Source organism: Oreochromis aureus, linkage group 4 (genome assembly GCF_013358895.1).
Source record: "Oreochromis aureus strain Israel breed Guangdong linkage group 4, ZZ_aureus, whole genome shotgun sequence".
Classification (NCBI taxonomy): domain Eukaryota; kingdom Metazoa; phylum Chordata; class Actinopteri; order Cichliformes; family Cichlidae; genus Oreochromis; species Oreochromis aureus.
Genome location: NC_052945.1, coordinates 14,101,147 through 14,121,586, shown reverse-complemented (window position 1 = coordinate 14,121,586; position 20,440 = coordinate 14,101,147). Strand labels below are relative to the sequence as shown.

At 39.5% G+C, this 20,440-nt stretch overlaps 1 protein-coding gene across 1 annotated transcript; it reads right to left on the bottom strand.

Annotated features, from left to right (window-relative positions):
- Positions 1-1,212: 1,212 nt before the first annotated feature.
- On the bottom strand, positions 1,213-19,982 carry LOC120439989 (immunoglobulin lambda-1 light chain-like). Its single transcript, XM_039611549.1, has 4 exons — positions 19,935-19,982; positions 19,531-19,853; positions 2,282-2,315; positions 1,213-1,721 (listed from the first exon to the last, which is right to left on the bottom strand). Exons 1-4 carry the CDS (start codon positions 19,972-19,974, stop codon positions 1,399-1,401), a joined length of 720 nt encoding a protein of 239 aa, XP_039467483.1. The 5' UTR covers positions 19,975-19,982; the 3' UTR covers positions 1,213-1,398.
- Between the last annotated feature and the right edge of the window lie 458 nt (positions 19,983-20,440).

Here is a 20,440-nt window from a genome sequence, read left to right as displayed (position 1 = left end):
CCAAGGCCTCCAGAAGCACAAAGGAGTAATACCTACATTAAAACAAAAAAGAACTAGACATACAAATAACAAAGGAGAATTTATCTTCTATGTGGGTGACACACAAGCTCAAAAGACTGAAGAGAATTTGGTTGGAAAAAATTTAATTTGTGTCTTTGTTACACCATAAAAGCAATGTGAGTCACAGCAGCAGGAGGCAATGTGGTCACATGAATGACACCCACTCACAAAATCTTTGGACATGAAATAAAGTTCAAATATTTTGGGACGATACATGTCTAATTCTAAGGAAGGAAATAGGTGGCAAAGTCCCTGTAGATCCCATGGTGCTGTATCTTGGAGTAATTAAAGAGGATGTTGTGGTAAAAAAAAGGCTCATTGTTGGTTATAAAAAAATAGCTCCAAGAACAGGTATATAAAGGAAATCTTTATGAGAGGATGAGATTTTGGAAAAGGTCTAAAGGAGACGCCTTTTCACAGAAGTGGAAGAAATGGATTGCCTTCATGTGTCATGGTCCTGGGTCTTCTGCCCAGTGTTTTGTGTTTTTTCATTCAACTTCTGTTCTTGTTAGACCTGTTACCTACTGGTTATGTGTAATGGTTTTAATGTTCAATGCAAAACAACAAACGACAGCAGAAAGATGCAGAAAGGTTTAGTTTCATGACTGGACTTCATTTAGTGTTCTTTAACAATAAGTAAGTCACGTTTAGGCAAACATCGTACCGTACTCAGCTGTCTCTGAATGATCAAATGATATGAACTGAAACATTTCCATTGAAAAAACAGTAGGTCCATTTTATTTTAAAGGGAGCTTATTTGCCATTTACTTGAGTTACTAAGACCTGCAGGTGCATCCTGGACACAAAGAAACAGAAGCACAGAGAGGTGATGCTCCACTAACCGAGAGTGAAGATTCATTTGCAAATCTACAACCAACATTTTAAACCAGTGACACTTGCCTTCTCTCTTACTCGGGAAGAATTATTAAATGATGCTCTCTAGTGTTCAAATATTACATAGTCTGTATGTCAGAATATACTTGTGTTTTAACTATGGGAGCAACACAACTGAAAATTGTGTGCTTATGAGTGTTTTTTTTCCTCTCGTCCCCTCTCTCTAAAATGTAACAGTTCATTTCTGTCACCTTGAATTTATGTTAGTGCAAAACAGTGACGCAACTCCCCATTTATTCACAAGAAAACACATTTGTTTTAAACCAATGCTTTTATTAATTTAATGCAAAACACAAATTCCTCTAATTACTTGTTAAAAACCAGCAAATGAATACATGACTTAAACCTTTTGCATTATTCTGATTTCTAACATGTAAAGACTGTAATGAGCAAACAGCACAAGCAGTAAAGAAGCAGATTTTAAATGCACATTCTGGTCCTCGACTATTCAGTGGGACATTCTGACTTCTTGATGGTTTTCTCTGAAGTCTGTGAGCCCAAAGACACTTTACATGTATAAACCTTGTCCATGTTCCAGTCTGATGTCTGGATGGTCAGAGAGCTGCTGATTTGGTAAGTCTGGTCTGGTCTCTGAACAGCAGTGCTGGTAGAGATCCCGCTGCTCACTGGACTCCCACCAGCCAACCAGCTCACATCTGCAAATTTCACAGACTGACTGGACAGACAGACCAGAGAAGCTGTGTTGGACTGGAGCTCAGCACTGGACGGAGGGAAGACTGTCAGGACAGGAGGAGGGAGGCTGGAGCCTGAAAATACATGAAGGATGATCAGAAAACAAAAAAAGATAAATGAAAGGAAAGAAGGAAATTGGAAATGAAGTCATAAAACCAGAAGAAATCAAGAAGAGTCAATATGAAATAAACATAACATTTGTTATGAAGTTAGAAGAAAACAAAACTAATGTACAATGCTAAAATATATGGATCTAACATATCATTTGAATTTCTTTTTATATTTTTACAATATACAATATGATTAGCTACTGTTTAACTTTCCATGTAAGATGTCTTTGATTTAATTCTACATGTCAGCTAATGTGAGTAATTTTCTTTCACGTCAAAGAAAAGTGTACAGCCAGGTTCTAATCACTTCAAAGTAATTTTGAACTTTAGTAACACTGTTTGACACCATTTCATTTTTTAAACATAAGTAATTCATGTCTCCTGTATATGAGACAACCTGAAACTATTTCAGATTGTACAAAATCGTAAAAATAATGCTAAACAAGAAACATTTTGAATTAAGTAGTCATCAGCAGATTTTTGCAAAATCTCTCTTGTTTTATGATCAGTTAAAAAGTACTTACTTGTCACAATCAGCTTGGTGCCTTGTCCGAATACCACAGTGATTCAGTTTGTATACATGGCTGTACAAAAACCTCCTGACTGTCACTGATGAGGGGAGAGGAACTGAAACATCCTGTTTAGACTAACTTTTACTGTCAACATCTCATTCCCTTCATCTGTTTGTATTTTATAACTGTGTCTCTCTCTGTGTGTAGTCATGTTTGTTCCTTCATGTCACTGTTTTGTGCAAGACTTAATAAAGTCCTCATTATTGGCCAGTATTAATCAGAGCTGTAATGTCTCTCAATAAGATTTTAGTCACAGTCTGGTTCCCTATGATGGTGGTTTGTTGGGAGAGTCTTCCCATGTCTAACAGGAACTCACTCCAGAGTCTCCTATCTCTGCATAATTGATAATAGACTTGAAATCAAAGTTTGTTGCACCTGAGAACAACTTCTTGACCTCGAAAAACCTTGTGGACAGCAGGTATCTGGATAAAGGCTACCACTGCTTTAGCATGTACCAACAAACACAGAAAGAACATGAGTGAAATGTCTTTCTCCAAAAAGATGGGCTATGAAACAGATGACAAGAATGTTTTACACTTTAGAGAAGTGATGAGAGAGCAGACAGTCCCCAGCATGTTGTCAGTGTGAGATGTAAACATCCTTTAATATTCAGCTGAGACATGAAAACGATTGTAGTGAGAAGAGAAGCAACAGATAAAATGCAATTTAGCTGCTTTTTTAATTTCATATGAAACATTTTTAAACCTCATTATGCAACTTTATCAGTATCCATTTAGGTTGATTAATGTCATTTACTGCAGCTAAAATGTTACAGTTATCAGAATTTTTCAAATTGCTGTTATTTAAAAACATGTACATCGTTGTGTACATATATGTGACAACTTGTGTTGTTGGTGGTCATCATATTCCTTGATATATTATATACTTTCAGTGATGATTGTTTAAATTTATCAAAAGAGTAATTCAGTGTTTATAAAAACACTCTCGAAAGTTGGTGGGTTTTCATTGATAAAAATTAAAATAAATCAAAAATAACAATAAACACACTATTTGAAGGTGGTGGGTTTACACTGAGTTTGTTGAATGGGTCTTTTGTTAGCATGTGAAAAAATGAGCATCAAACAGCAGAAGTATCAGTGGGAGGTTTTGTCACAGTGTAAATCACTGTGATGCGTATTCACTAACAGACCTGTCCCATGTCTAACAGTAATAAATTGCAGAGTCTCCCTCCTCCACATTTTTGATGATCAAACGATAATCTGATGTTGACTGATGAGTGGATGTGAATTTTGAAGAGGAGAACCCAGAGCCATAGCTTGAGAACTCCAGCTATGATAAAAATACAGCACAAACTGAGGAACTCCTCCTGGAATCTGTTTATACCAATAGACATAGTTATCAACAGTCCCCAGGTTACAGTCCATGGTGGCTGTCTCTCCTTTCCTCACTGATAAAACAGGAGGTTTCTGTGTCAGCACCGTCACACCACTCACACCTGCAAACAAGAATACACAGAGTCAAGAGAAACACACTGACATTTAAATGCAGCATGAGGTAAATTCAGTATATTTTAGACTCTTTACATGTTAGAGCAGTGATGAGAGCACAGAGAGTCAAGAGCATGTTGTCAGTATGTGTTGAGAATGGATTTGTAATTTGAAAGAGATTTGACTCCTTCTGTAGGAGGAGAGGAGGTGTGAACCATTAAATATGTCACTGAAACTCAGAGAGACTGACAGGAGGAGGAGCACTGGATTTTTCCCCTTTTTTATTAACATTATTTTCATAAACACTGATGCTGGTAATGTCTTGTTGTTTTTCTTCTTCTTTTTCCTTCATTCATTTCTTTTTGTTTGTTTGATTGTTGTTTTGAATTTTACAATGGTTACTATCTCCACATCTAAAGTGAGGCAGGATTATAGTTGGTTATATTTTACTTAAACTTGTGCTTTATTCAAAAAATACGCCTTGATGTAACTTTTGGTGAATTTGAATTCATCACCGTCTAGAGAACACTGTTAGATATTTTTAATGATGCTGAGGTTCTTGTATATCTATCTCACTAAACGTTACGTTAGTGACTACTTTCACACTAACTTGATCAGACTGCTTTTGCAGCTTTTCTCCCAGCACAGCTCTCTGCTCCAGTCCATGTCACCTCCTGATAGAGGAGAGCCTGATTAGCTGATCAGCCCCAGCTGCAGTTAAGTAGCAGAGGGGTTGTTAATCAGCACAGGAGCACAGAGGCTGCAGCCTGAAAATACACAGAGCATTCAGCAACTACAAATGTCATAAAAGTCTGAAAGTCTAGAAAATGACAGTAATGATATTAGCATTATTTGCAGCAACATTAAGTTTTCAGCTTAAAAGTTCCAAACTACTCGACTTTGCACAAGTCGAGGAGCGTGTCAGGTTACATTTCACTTTGTGTTATACTTGTATAACTATGCATGTGACAAATAAAGAACCTTGAACCTTGAACTATGAAAAACCATTAAGAACATCCAGTGAAAGGGAAGTACAGAAAATATATGCTGTTCCAAAAAAATTAAGAGTATCGCATCAAGTAAGTTAAACTTCTGGTCTGATCAGTCAAGCAGCAGAGGTTTGTTAGATTGTTAATCAATTTCAGCACAGGCAATGATGAAAGAACAATCAAAACAAATGATTTTACACGTGGAAGTCACTGACATCTTCCCCTTTTACTTTTTCTGAGTGTTTCTTCACTAGTTTTGTATTTGGCTATGGTCAGTGTCTTAGCTGGTAGAATGAAGAAAAACCTGGACTCCAACTCCTCCAGAATGGCGGAGTGTGTGTTTCTGGTCCAGTGGATTCTGGGTTCCTACTGGTGCACAACAATACTCATGAGAAGAGAGTATACAGGGACTTCCTGAAGACCAAGTGAACTGTATAAGAGTAGAGTTGAGAGTAGAGCTGCAGTGAAGATTAGTTACAGAGCTGGACTCCATTTGGTTTATTTTATTATGAGAAGTTCATAGACCAAACCAAAGAGGTAAACTGCCTTTAATTTACCAAATTATAGTGAAATGCAGCCTGAAAATATAATAATACAAATCACATTTTATAGTCGAGGAAAGTCCCATCTAATGTTACAGAGAGCTGACATAACTTCATTTGCATTAAGTTATAAAAGATACCGAGACCTGCAGATGTATCCTGGACAGGAAGAGAGGGAGGAGGAGATGTGATGCTTCATTAGCTGAGTGTGAAGATTTATTTACTGTTTTAAACCAGTGTCACCTTTCCCTTTGAGTTTTCAAGCAGAATTGTGTAATGATAATCTCCAGTCTACAAATATGGAAAAACAGGCATTTTCAGAGCATTTCTTTAGAGTAAAACAGTTAAATGTGGTTACACGTTAATTGTGTTCTCATATCTTCACCTTACTAAAATAAAACAATTTCAGGTTAGTCATTCTGAATGTTTTTAGTGGCTACTTTGAAAGTATATTCTTGCTCACTAAAAAGTAAAACAAATGTTGTATATCCAATGCTTTTATTGATATATGAAAATAGCAGTTTCTCTGAATATCTGCAAATAAACACGTGATTTAAACATTTTGCTTTACTCTGATTTCTAACATGTATCATATCAAATTATATCAAATTTATTTGTATAGCACATTTAAAAACGAAAGTGCTTTCCAGTAATACCATAATACAGATAAAATTACAATATAAAATATATATATATATATATATATATATATATATATATATATATATATATATATATATATAATAATACATAATGTAAATGCAGAGCCGGATGAAAATCACTCTAATTAACCTCGGATGCTAGGTTAAACAAGTAAGGTTTTAGATGTGATTTAAAAGATTGAATAGACTCAGATCTTGCCGAATGTCAAGAGGAAGACTATCTGGTTGAGAGCAGCAGGAGGAGGAAGGTGCGAGCGTCTCGGCAGCTGGTGCGGTGGATTGGCATAATCTGGATTGTGACTGGGTCAGAATGGCAAGTAGTAGTGGAGGGTTTTCTGATGATGAGGACATGGATGTTGATTGGCGTAAAGTTGGACATGGTAGTAAGGTAGGGGTTGGAAAGGACAAGTTGAAATCCACGCCGACTAAGCGGGCACTTGAAGAGGAAGATGCTAGGCTTGTGCAAAGAAAGACAGTGTTGATGGAAGAATTTAAAGTGTTATTGAAATTCAAACCTGGGAATGAAATAGCGGGAGTGAGTCCAATTGCTCTGACGAATGGCTTGAAGAAAGCGATCGGTGATGTTGAGCTAGCTAAGGTGCTCAGAGACGGTGTTTGTTTGTTAAATGTAAAAATGCAGAGCAACGGAATAAAGCGCTTAAGTTGCAAACACTTTGTAAAAAGGAGGTTGTGGACAGGAAGGTGGTTGGTGAGAGGAGAGGATGTAGAGGAGTGATTTCAGGTATTCCGCTGGGGAAAATCTGGAGGAGTTGAGGAAGTTGATCAAAGGAGGGAAGTCACTGGAATAAAAAGATTGCAAGCTGTTAGAAATGGGGAAAAAGTGGATAGTCCATCAGTACTGCTTGAGTTCCACGGAAATCACTTGCCTGAGAGAGTTATGTTGGGGTACATGAGTTTTAGTGTCCGTGTCTATGTGCCTCCTCCACTCAGGTGCTACAAATGTCAGAGGTTTGGTCACATAGCTAGTGTGTGTAAAGGACGAATGAGGTGTGGACGATGTGGAGGAGAACATGTGTATGGCGAATGTGCCAGTAGTCAGGTGAAGTGCTGCAACTGTGGGGACCACATACAGCAGCGTATGGTGGGTGCACAGTAAGGAAGCAGGCAGCAGAAGTTCAACAAATTCGTACAGAGGAGAGGATATCTTATGCAGAAGCTTTGAAGAGAGTTGCAGACAAAGGCGGAAGACCTGATGAGGGGCAAGGAATGGGTGGTGGGAGAGGGATGGGGGACAGGCAGGAATCTCCTGATGTCCAAATGGATAAACTTGTCTTGTTCTTGGCGTATGTCATTAATTGTTCAGAACAAGCCAAAACAAAGACAGAAAAGATCAAGATAATAGTAAAAGCAGCAGCGAAGTTTTTCGATATCGGATTTGTCTTGGGAAAAAATACATTCAGACCTTAGTCATGGAGAAGGTGCATCAGACCCACAAGTTGTAACTTAATGCTTATTCTTCAATGGAATGCTAGGAGCCTCATTGCGAATGGGCAGGAACTGAAGGGCTTTATTTGTGCATTAAATTCAAAGCCTGATATTATCTGTGTACAAGAAACATGGCTTAAACCAAGGCTGGATTTTGTTATTCAAGGATATACTAGCGTTCGCAAGGACAGGGTGGGTAAAAATGGAGGAGGGTGTGCAGTGTTTGTTAGGAGTGGGATTTCGTATAGTCAGCTAGACACTGCAGTAGAATTAGAGGTGGTAGTTGTAGAAGTATGGTCTAGGGCAGGAAGTATCAAAGTAATTAATTTTTATAATCCATGCCAAAAGTTGGAGAGGAGAGATCTGGAACTACTTTTAAGGGATTGGAGAGGAAAATAGTTTGGTGTGGAGATTTTAATGCACATAGCACTTTGTGGGGGCGCCGTAGTGACACTAATGGGAAAGTGGTTGAGGATGTGGTTGTGGAGAAGGATTTGGTGGTTTTAAATGATGGCTCTGGCACAAGGGTGGATTTGGTACGAGGTACTGAGTCATGTCCTGACATTACAATGGTTTCGCAATGTTTGGCAGGTAGGAGCACATGGAAAGTGGTTAAAGAGAGTACAATTGGTAGTGATCATTATCCAATACTTTTTGATCTTTGTGCAGATACTGATGCGACACGAGAAGATAGACAGAGGACATGGAGGTTTGAGGAAGCAAACTGGTGTTTGTTTAAAACATTAAGTGAAAGGAGATTGACAGATGTTGATTTTGGACTGCCTATTGATCAGTTGACTTCTACTATTAGTTAGATTGTGATTGAGGCGGCAACGGCATCCATCCCAAAGAAAGGCGGCAGTAGAAGGACAAAGGTAGTGCCGTGGTGGACCCGAGAGTGTACAACCGTGATTAAAGCCAGGAACAAAGCGTTTAAAACGCTGAAAGGAGCACTGTGTGTTCAGAATCTGATATGCTACAAAAGGAAACAGGCGGGAAGTTCAAAGGGTAGTTAAGTCAGCAAAGAGGGACTATTGGAGGAAGTATTGTGATACTTTGGGGAGATCGACTCTGTTGGAGAGAGTGTGGACAACTATTAGAAAAATGTCTGGGAAGAGGAAGGAGTATGGTTATCCAATGATGAAAGATGGTGACAGAATATTAGTGGATAATGGGAGTAAAGCGGAGTTATTGGCCAGAATGTTTTCAAAGGTTCACAGCACAGGAACTCTAAATACGGCAGAAATCAGGGAAGGGAGGAAACGCGAAGGAAACATCTGGAGGACTTACAAGATGCGGAGGAACATGAAGGTCTGATAAATGTCGTGTTTTCTGTAGCAGAGTTGAATACTGCATTACTGAAAGTAAGCAATACGGGATCGGATTAGTTATTGTATGATTAGAAACTTGAGTGACACTAGTAAGAGTATACTGGTTAAATTGTTTAACAAAGTATGGGAAGAGGGTAGGCTACCTGACCAGTGGAAAGAGGCTATTATTGTTCCCATATGTAAGCCAGGAAAGGATCCAGCCTTGGCAGACAGTTATAGACCAATTGCTTTGACGTCACATTTGGGGAAAATAATGGAAAAGATGGTAAATGAAAGATTACTTTACTTTTTGGAAACTAATGATAAGATCAAGTGGTACCAGAGTGGGTTTAGAAAAGGGAGAAGCACGATGGATCCAGCTGTGCGTCTGGAGCATGAAATAAGGCGTGCCCAAGTGAATAGGGAGAGTGTCGTAGCCGTATTCTTAGATGTCGAGAAAGGCGTGCGATATGATGTGGAAAGAAGGACTCCTGATCAGGTTGCGTCAGATTGGTATTACAGGGAGGATGTATAGCTGGATTGAAAGTTTTTAACTGGACGGAAGATTTTTGTGCGAATAGGAAAGGAGTTCAGTACAGGATATGATGTCCAGAATGGCACTCCATAAGGCAGTATAGTTAGTCCGGTATTGTTTTCCATAATGATTAATGAGGTGTTTGGTGATATAGATCACTCAATGGGGGTTTCATTGTTTGCTGATGATGGAGTTATTTGGAAGAGAGGACGAAACTTACAGTTCACCATGGCTAAAATGCAGCGAGAATTACAAAAGGTGGAGAGTTGGGCTCTGGCATGGGGTTTAGGTTTTCTGTTTCAAAAACAAAGTGGATTATTTTTACGTGTAAGAGACTACATTGCCAGTTGAGTCTCAAGTTATATGGGAGTGACATAGATAAGGTTGATTGCTTTAAATATTTAGGTATTTGGTTTGACGAACGGCTTACATGGAAAACACACATTGGGAAATTGACTGAGAAATGTAAAAGGTTCTGAATATTTTACGGTGTTTAAAAGGTAATGACTGGGGAGCAGACAGGACAGCATTGAGAGCTCTATATGTAGGTCTCATTAGGTCAGTGCTGGATTATGGGTGTCTGGTTTATGGTTCAGCAGCTAAAACTTTGCTGAATGACCTGGACAGAGTTCAATATCAAGCTCTGAGGTTGTGTTGTGGGGCTGTTAAGACTACTCCAGTGGCTGCTTTGCAGGTGGAAATGGGGAGCAACCATTAGAACTCAGGAGGCGTCAAATTGCTTTGACTTACTGGGCAAATTTGAAGGGACATAGTGATAGTCATATAGCGCAGAGTGTACTTAAGCCTTGCCAAGAACAAGAAAAGGGACTGGTCAATGGAGAAGTTTCGAGTGGACTATAGGAAAAGAAGTCAATGAGATGGGATTTAGTTGCACAGACCTTAGCCCAGCAGTAGCCTTGTCAGTATTGCCACCTTGGTTATATGACCAAATAATTCCTGACTTCTATTTGCTACGTAAGGGAGGGGGGTGACTAAAAGCCAAGTGCAAGATCATATAGTGGGAAGGTACTCAGGTTATGTGAAAATTTTTACTGATGCGTCAAAACTGTTGGATAACAGAGTGGGTGTTGCATTTGTTCTCCCAGACATAAGTTATGTGGCGAGTGCACGAATTACAGATGGTTTGGCAGTTTATACTGGGGAGCTTGTAGCAATTTTAATGGCTTTGACCTGGGTGGAGGACGCACCACTGGGGAGGTATTTGGTTTGCTCAGACTCTAGCAGCGCACTGGTGAGTATAGGTAATATGTCTTCGGACTCTAGACAAGATATTGTTTTGAGATATTTCATTTATTGTATAGGATTAAACATAGAGGGATAGAAGTGGTTTTCTTATGGGTTCCTGCGCATATCGGTGTTGATGGTAATGAACAGGCCGATAAGTTTGCAAAAAGTGCAGCAAGAAGAAGTTATGTGGGTTTGACTATCAAATACAGTAAAAGTGAGGTGAAAAGTTTAATCAAGATAAAGTTGAAGGAGAAGTGGCAAGCACAATGGGATGGAGATGGGAAAGGCAGGTATTATTATAGCATGCAGACAACAGTCGGGCAATGTAGAAGGAGCTTTAGAAGTAGAAGAGACGAGGATATAATCTCAAGGGTAAGATTTGGTCACACAGGCTTGAATAGCACGCTTAAAAGATGGGCAAACATGACACGAGGACTTGTGACTTCTGTGGACAGGAGGAGACGTTTGAGCATGTAGTGTTGGAGTGCGATAAGTACAAGCGAGAAAGGGAAAGATTGTAGTTTGAATTGCAAGAAAATAGTGTTCACCTAAGGGTACGAGACATATTTCAAAGGGATGCAGGGGATGTTGTTTATAGGGCAGTGTTTGGCTTTTTAAGATTGACGGGTGTGTATCCGAGACTGTAGCTTACGAAACCGTTCTGGCCCACACTCCTTTCCAGAAGGTGGCGGTAAATGCACCTAAAAGTTGTTTGCCAACCGCCATTAAAATGTAGGAGAAGAAGAAGAAGAAGAAGATGTCAAGAGGAAGATTATTCCATAATTTGGGTGCGGCAACAGCAAAGGCGCGGGTCTCCTCTAGTCTTCAGCCAAGACCTAGGTTGCACTAAGAGCAGCTGACCCGGTGATCTTAGTGCTCTCTTAGGGCTATACTGACAGAGGAGATGCACAAGCAATAGAGCGCCCTATTATTTAGAATTTTATAAGTAAAGAAGATTTTAAAATCAAATCGATATTTAATAGGAAGCCAGTGTAAGTTGGCTAGAACAGGGGTGATGGAATCATACTTTCTAGTGCCGGTTAAGAGACGTGCTGCGGCATTTTGTCGCAATTGCAATCGCTGAAGGAGGGAAAATTGGAGCCCCAAGTAAAGAGAGTTACAATAATCTAGTCTCGAACTGATGAATACATGAATAAGTTTCTGTACATCTTTACGTGGTAAATAAGGTAGACAGAACATGCAGACTTAGCAAACAGCACAAGCATAAAGAGGCATATTGTAAATGCACATTCTGGTCCTCGACTATTCAGTGGGACATTCTGACATCTTGATAGTTTTGTGTAAAGTGTGTAAGCCCAAAGACACTTTACATGTATAAACCTTATCCATGTTCCAGTCTGATGTCTGGATGGTCAGAGAGCTGCTGATTTGGTAAGTCTGGTCTGGTCTCTGAACAGCAGTGCTGGTAGAGATCTCACTGCTCACTGGACTCCCACCAGCCAACCAGCTCACATCTGCAAAAGGCACAGACTGACTGGACAGACAGACCAGAGAAGCTGTGTTGGACTGGAGCTCAGCACTGGACGGAGGGAAGACTGTCAGGACAGGAGGAGGGAGGCTGGAGCCTGAAAATACATGAAGGACATTTTAAAAAAAAAAAAAAAAAAAAATCAAAGGAAAGGAGATAATGAGAAATTAGAAATTAAGCAATGAAAACAAAAGAAATCAGTCAACAGGAGTCAATATGGAATAAACATAATATTTGTAATGAAAAACAGTCTGCAAAAATATATAGAAATAATAATCCAACACTGAATTTTCTTTTAAAATTTTCCAAACTAAAATATGACTAGGAGTTAATTCTACAGGTTTCTGCATAACATGTCAGCTACTGTGAATCATTTTCTCTCATTTCAAAGAAAAACTGTTGGGCCAGTTTCTTAAAATTAATTTTAACTTTAGTAAGACTGTTAACTGCTATTGAAATAAGAGAAACCCAAGTACTCAATCTTTATTCATGTCAAAATCTTATTAATTTCAAATTAGTGCTTTTGTTATTAATAATGTCATGGGCCTGGGTCATGTGACCCAGTGTTTTGAGTTTCATTGTATTTTGTTATTTATTCGTGACCTAGTTTCATTTTTCACTTATCTACTTAATTTCTCTCAGGCCTACGTGGCTGTTTTAGTCCTTTGTTTTTTAGGTCCTTTCCTGTCATCACCCCTTGTGTTTTACTCTCCCTTGTGTGTTCATGTTGTCAGGTTAGTATCATGTCTGCATCCCGTCATGTTTCCTGTTTATTTTGAAAGTCCTGTTTCTATGTTCTGTGTGCTTATTTTACTCTTACCCTGTGGTGTCATTATGGTCTATTGTGTCAGCTGTTTCCTCATGTGTTTCCACTTCCCCTAATCTCCCCTCTGTGTATTTAGTCTGTGTGTGTCCTTTCAGTCTTTGTCGGATCATCTGTGTTACCTCCCTGCAGGAATTCACAGTTATCATAGTCATCATAGTTGTCTTAGTCGATTCATAGTTCCTCGGTCTCATCTCTGTCTCACTTATTTTAGTTCTCCCAGTTTAGGTTTCCATTTAGCTCTCGTCCCTGTTTGCCTTTATTTGAGTTTGTTATTCATGTTATCAGCCGCAATAAATGTTCGCCTTTTGTTTACCCCTGAGTTGCATGTCCCTTTGTGTCTGCTCTTGGGTCCATTCAACAAACACACCGGCATACCCCCCCATGACAGTTAAATTTGTTGGCATTGGTCTGTTGTAAAATAATGACATTCAACACAATTCTAGAACTGTATTGTATTCTTTTTTTTTTTTATTCATCAGTCATCAGTAACAAAGTATGTTTTGTTAGGGGAATGTACTTATCATGGTCCTTGGTGGGTGGATGGAATTTCCATGAGGCTCCTGAACCTACCTGGGATCCGCCCCTGGGCAGGGCCACCTCCTCCAGTTCCTGCACACCTGGAGCCGATTGCAGGCAATCAAGCCAGAGTGATTTAAGCCTCACGCTGACAGTCATTCACCCCCAATTTGTCATCAACCCATGACAAAACCCTCTCTGTGATTTACCTTGTTAACTAAACTTTCTTGTGCTGCAGTTTCTGGATTCACCTTGGCTCAAACCTTTGGGTCACACTCTACTCTCAGACTTAAGATACCAAGCCACCACTCTGGAAATAACTCTGTGTGCCTCACCTGCCTGCCCTCCTGCCATCACACTCCATCTGCTCACCCCAGATCCCCATTGCCCTCCTCTCATCGCTCGGTTTCTCCTCCTGCAAGTAAGAATAGCAATACAAATTGCTTACCATTTCAGGGCTCCCTCCACTACTTCCCTAACTTTGTTGTCCTCTCTCCTCAGTGTGACTGCTTACTGCCCAGCTCCAGTCTGCATCTTAGGCCCCGTTTTCTCTCTCTCTAGTTCTGCGTTCCCTTAGCCACGTTACCCAGGCCACGCCACGTCAAGCTTTAAGTTTCATTGCTTTTGTCCTTGCCACATTTCCGAAGTCTAAGCCTCACCAATAAAATATTGTTAAACCGCCTCCTGTCTCTGTTCTGGGTTTCTTTGCCAGAGTCCAGTTTTGTTACAGACCACTAGACTTGTGTTCAAGACCGCCTAATCCGAGACCAAGACAAGACCGAGACCAAGACCGAGACAAAAAAAGTCTTTAAACTGCAGCCAGATGCTGCTACGTTTACGGTGTCAGGCATATTTGTTTTGCTTTCGCACAGCCCTCCTCACCGCTGTCTACTATCTCATTCACTTACTGCTCCACTTGACTGTCGCGTCTCTCACCCTCTGTTTTTTTCACACAATGATATTATCCTATATCCTCACATGTGATTGGCCACAATATGGAGAGTTTGGAGCATAGCTGAGCCACTGTGTGAGAGCTGAGCAGCGAAAGGAAATTAAGTGAGGGTAGAAATGACTGAAAGATTAATAGGCTCTGTTTTGAGTTTTGTTCAAAAAAGAATGACTTCATATAGGAAAAAAAAAATCACATATGCAGGACACCTTAAACTAGTTTTTTAATTAAGCAGCAAGGCAGAACAAAGTCAGGGCTGTATCAAAACACAGGGACTAAACCCCAATTCAACCAGACCCAGAACTGATCCGAAATTAAAACAGGACTACAACAGTAACCAAGACAGAACCAGAATCAAAACTAGATGATACTAGCACTAAAAATCATCATAGACCTGCACTACACTTATTTTTTAATTCTACCAAAGTACAGGGTGGGCCATTTATATGGATACACCGTAATAAAATGGGAATGGTTGGTGATATTAAAGTCCTGTTTGTGGCACATTAGTATATGTGAGGGGGAAAACTCCTCAAGATGGGTGGTGACCATGGTGGCCATTTAGAAGTTGGCCATCTTGAATACAGCTTTTGTTTTTTCAATAGGAAGAGGGCCATGTGACACATCAAACTTATTGGTAATGTCACAAGAAAAACAATGGTGTGCTTGGTTTCAACGTAACTTTATTCTTTCATGAGTTATTTACAAGTTTCTCTTTGTTCACAGCCATTGACATATCAAAGAGGTTAACACATGAGGAGCGGATCGAAATTGTGTTGATATCTGGTGAACGCAGTAACCAGGTCATTGCAGCAGATTTCAGTGCAAGACACCCTACGGGACCACCCATCTCCCATGCTACAGTTAGCAAACTGCTTGCTAAGTTTCGTGAAACTGGTTCAGTGTTGGATTTGCCAAAATGTGGATGCAAGAAAACTGTCACTAATGAAGAAACATCAGTGGCTGTCCTAGCTTCATTCAGCAAGAGCCCACAGCGTAGCACTCGCGCGCATGTCACTGGAGAGTGGCATTAGTCGAACATCCCACACACACAAAGTAACTCCACCAGAGTGCCTATTTCGGATCACTTTTGCTGGTCCAAGCCGGGTAAAGGAGCAGGGTAATTGTGACATCAAAAGAAACAATAATTGCTAAAAGAAATTTAATTTGTAGTTCTAAATAAACTCTAAATGCATTTAGCACGTTTTTTACTCACTTTGTCTCTTCCACGATGTTATTTCTCTCTCCAACAACATATGTTACAATTACATTAGCATGACCAAATTATGCAAATTAGGCGATGACGTCATTTAGCGACTTCTGACTTTTAGGATAGCCAACAGCGATTTTCCTTACTGAGGAGTTGGCAACACTGCTCGCAGGCAGCAGCTTCTCCCCCCTCGCTCACATGAGTGCTGTGCTCAGTCGCCTAGTGCCTGAGCTCGGATCATAAAAAAAGACCCCGTGCTTCTGAAAAAATGACCTGGGCTTAAGCCCAGTAAGATGATGGTTGACTCCCGCAAGACTGAGACAGCGAGACCAAGACCGAGACCAAAGTCAGTCGAGATCAAGACAAAACCAAGACAAAAGTCCGTGGAGACCAAGACCACGTAAAGTGGTCTCGAGACCAAGACCGGTCTCCCGAGACATCCAACTCTACAGACCACTCGGTCCCATGACAGTACTATTTCTATCTGTTTTCTTTGGCAAATAAAAAGTTTTAGTTTTCTTAATTTCTATTAGCTTTTGGACCAGCTAATAGAGCAGGAAAATACAAGAAATGTCTTTTTAACATGACTACTGTATACAACACACAGCTATTATTTTCAAGCACATTCACAGATCATCTCTTGGCGGTTTATGGGCACTTGTACTAATCTTTTAACCATGTGAAATACTTAAAATTCATTCAAGTTTCATGGCGCTCCTTTTTCTGCTCTAAGGTGCTGTCTTCACCTTTTCTGCCAGGACTGTGTCGGGTCTCCTGTGTCCTCTTGGCTTCTACACCCACGTGCTACTCATCTGATCCTCATCAGTGCTGATCGATTCAGGCAGTTCTGAAGGCCTTGTTGGAGTGCTGTTCCTCCCTGGATCATTGTACTTACCTCTGTTAGTGTAGCCCGGCTCTCTCTTGTGTACTTTCCTGTGTTCCCTGGTACTTCTTCTAACACCTGTCTCTGTCTCCGTGAGTGAGAGTGAGTCACGGTGTGGAATTGGATTGATTGTGTTTCTTGTCAGGGACTGCACGAAGAGGAGCGTGAGTGAGTTTTACCCGATCCTGGACCTTCCTTGGAATCCCTGGAACCCTCTTCTCATTATGACTGTATATATGTAAATAACTCACCCGGTGTTGTAAATAAAACCCTTTGACTGCACAGCTATCTATATTAATTATTTACTACAATATTAATCACAATTTTGTACAAACGATAGAAAAATATATACAATAATAATACAATAACTACAATCAATCAGGATTACCAAAGTCATGTTTTATCACTATGTCTGACAAAAATAATGTTCTTGAAAAGTGGTTGTAAAAGTATCAAACAGTTACTAGTGTCCTTATCCTCACCCTTTTACATTTTCCTTCTGCCTTATAAATATGTTTGTGATTAATCCAAACTAAATGTAAATGAAGATGGTCTAAAGCAGGGGTAGGCAGCCTTTCTGATGATGAGTGCCATCTAAAATTTCCTCAGAAGTCAATGTGCCATATGATTGCATTAGCAATAAATTTAATAACGCTCTATATTAACACTTACACACTATATAGAACAAGTTTATAGAATTATATTTGTTCGCAGATAGTGGCAGCTATCAGCGAATAGTTATCAGCTATTTTGAAACAAAAAAAGGCACTTTTGTCCATAACAAGAACTCCATAACAGCAAATGGACTGTACAACAGAAAACAGCCTTCTTTTATAAAAACTTAAATTACCGACATTGCCGATATATGAGCATTATTGTTTCAATCTCAGTTATTTCATATAATCTTCTTTGTATTTGCTCTTCAAAAACAAATATAAATGACTTAATCAGTGTATATGTCACAGTACTGGGTCTGCGACTCAGTATTTGTGTTTCAGGTTTTGGATTTATATTCTTTGATTACTGTTGTTCATGATTTTGGTTTCCTTTCAAGTTCTCAGTGACCTTAGTCTTCCCTCCCTTAGTGTTTATCTCAGCCTGTGTTTAGTCTCTGCCTCCGTGTTTTCTTTCTGCCGTTCCTTGTTTCTTGTCTCTGTGCTCCATGTTCGCTCTGTCTCCACTGTCAGCGGATTTTTGTGTCAAGTCTGTATCTCCGCACCTTCTCCTGCTTCCTGTTTTACTTTGATAGTCTTGTGTCCTTTCTTAATTTTTTTCCAGTTTTGCTTCCTTCACGTCTGGTTATGTGTGATTGCTCCCAGATGTGCTTTCCTCCTGTGTCTGATTCCCTCGTTACACCCATGTATTTAACCCTCTGGGGTCGACGGACGCGCTGGCACGTCAAAATCACATGACAACTTTAGGGACGACATAGCTACAAGATGCAGCGACTCAGAGTCTCCATTTCAACCTGGGTTGAAAGTGCGGACTTCAAACTATATACCAGTTTTTGAATTGTGTCGATGGGCCACGTAAAACCAGAGTTATGATAAAAAATACACGTGACGGTTTTTTTTCTGAACAAAACACTGGTGTTTACAGCGGGAAGAACGGTAAAACAGCGTTTTCTACGGACAGGCTAGCAAACACTCTCCACTTGTAAGTGAAAAAGAAAAACACCCTTCCCTATTGGTGTTAAAGTTTACCATGTCAGCCAATCAAAAAAATGATATGCCAACATGTGGCACTTGGTTGCTTAGAGAGAGGGGAAGCTTTAGTAGTGACACCCCTGAGGGAAAGCGGCAAGCGAAAGAAAGAGGGAGAGCGATATGTGAGACATTAGTGACGTTTAGTGTCTTTACAGGCTATAGTTTGTGTGTTGTGTAGTTATTGTTTTGTATTGTGTGTCAGTTATACTGCTGAATGTCACATTTGCTCCAAAAAAGCCATCAAAGGCAGATTCCAGTGTAAACGCTGTTCCCACATGGAAAACTGGACTGATACACCTCCTGCTGTCAGACCTGCAGGGTTTAGGCCTGTGGTGTTCTCCTTTGTCTTATACTGAACACAAACTATTTTTTTTTGACTTGCACAAATAATTTGTGTGCCTTCTTATTTGATGCAGAACACCTGATTGTTCAGTAAATAGTTTTAAATGGTTATATAAAAAACGCCTGAGGCCTTGGCTGCATTTTTAGGTAAATAGTACCATATAACTTTGTTGTTTGCAAAACTTGTGCATAATTTTTAGAAATGTACAATTTCTATTTGCATTTCAAGTTATGAAAATGATTCGTTAAACATGTTTGTGGGTTTTACAGTAAAAATAACTTTTTTCTACTTGGATTTTGAATGTTTTCTGTCTGCATTTAGATCAATTGTGCTAATATAGTATGCCAAAATGAAAAAATAACTGAAATTTCAGATATTTGAGGTTGTGCAGAAATTAATGATACCAAACAAGACAGTTTTTAAAGGTGAAATATAGAGGTAAAATCAAAAGTAGTCAAAAATGGTCAATTATACCCTGGACCCCAGAGGGTTAAGCCCTGTGTTTTCCTCTGTCTATTGTTATGTTGTACCATCATACTCCCTCATTGCTATGTGTTTTCTCTGTGGCTCCTGATAACTTCTAGCTCTGTGTTTCATCCAGTTTTGTTTTTCTCCATTGTAATATTCTGGGTTTTTGTAACAGCAAATAAAGCTAGATACATTACAATAGATGGATACATTGATTACCTGAAAAAAAGAAAAAAATAGAAACACACAAACACAGAGAAATTCACTTATCTGTATATGTTTACATTCTCTTTCTACCTCAATAACATGCTTCTTCTCTCTGCAACTAGAGGCTACAGCTTGGAATCTAATTTTGAGATATTAACATGTTGAGAATGTTTTTGATCAAACATATATTACACCACATAATATTAAAAGCTGATGGTGTGAGGTTTTATGTGTGAATAATGTGTGTATATTTTGGTGCTTTGTTTATTTAAAATGAAAGTGCAAATGAAAAAAATACAATGAATAAATTTAACAGAGCAATGTTTAAGAACTAATTGTGTGCCTTTGGTGCACTGAGTTTGTGCCCAAAAAGCAGAAGTAATAGTGAGGAAGTTTTTTGTCACAGTGTGAATCACTGTGATACGTGCTCATTAACAGAGCCATCCCATGTCTTACAGTAATAGACTGCAGAGTCTCCCTCCTCCACATTTTTAATGATTAAACGATAATCTGATCTTGACTGATGAGTGGATGTGAATTTTGGAGCAGAGAACCCAGAGCCATAGCTTGGAGAACTCCAGTCATGACGAAACCTCACTACATGCTGAGGAACTCCTCCTGGAATCTGTTTATACCAAAAGACAGTGTTAGTAACAGTCCCCAGGTTACAGTCCATGGTGGCTGTCTCTCCTTTCCTCACTGACACAACAGGAGGTTTCTGTGTCAGCACCGTCACACCACTCACACCTGCAAACAACAAGAAGACATGGAGTCAAGAGAAACACATTGAGATTAGTATATATGTGCAATTTAAGTCAAAGTGTTTACATGTTAGAGCAGTGATGAGAGCACAAAGAGTCACCAGCATGATGTCGATGTGAACTAAGAACTGATTTCGAGAAAAGTCGCTGGAGGAGCCATTTAATAAGAGTATCAGGAGGAGGAGCTGTGTCTCCTCCTTTCTCCCTATTACATCATCATAATATTGTTTTTCTTTTTTTTTTTCTTTTTCTTCATTTATTTCTTTATTAGCATCATAGTGTATATATTAAGATTGAAACATATAAACAGAATAATTGGAAACATATATCAAGGCCTCCAGAAGCACAAAGGGAATAATACCTACATTAAAACCAAAAAAGAACTAGACATACAAATAAAAAAGGAGAATTTATCTTCTATGCGGGTGACACACAAGCTCAAAAGACTGAAGAGAATTTGGTTGGAAAAAATTGAAGTTGTGTCTTTGTTACCTTAAAAGCAACGTGAGTCACAGCAGCAGGAGGCAATGTGGTCACATGAATGACACCCACTCACAAAAATGCTGGAGGTGC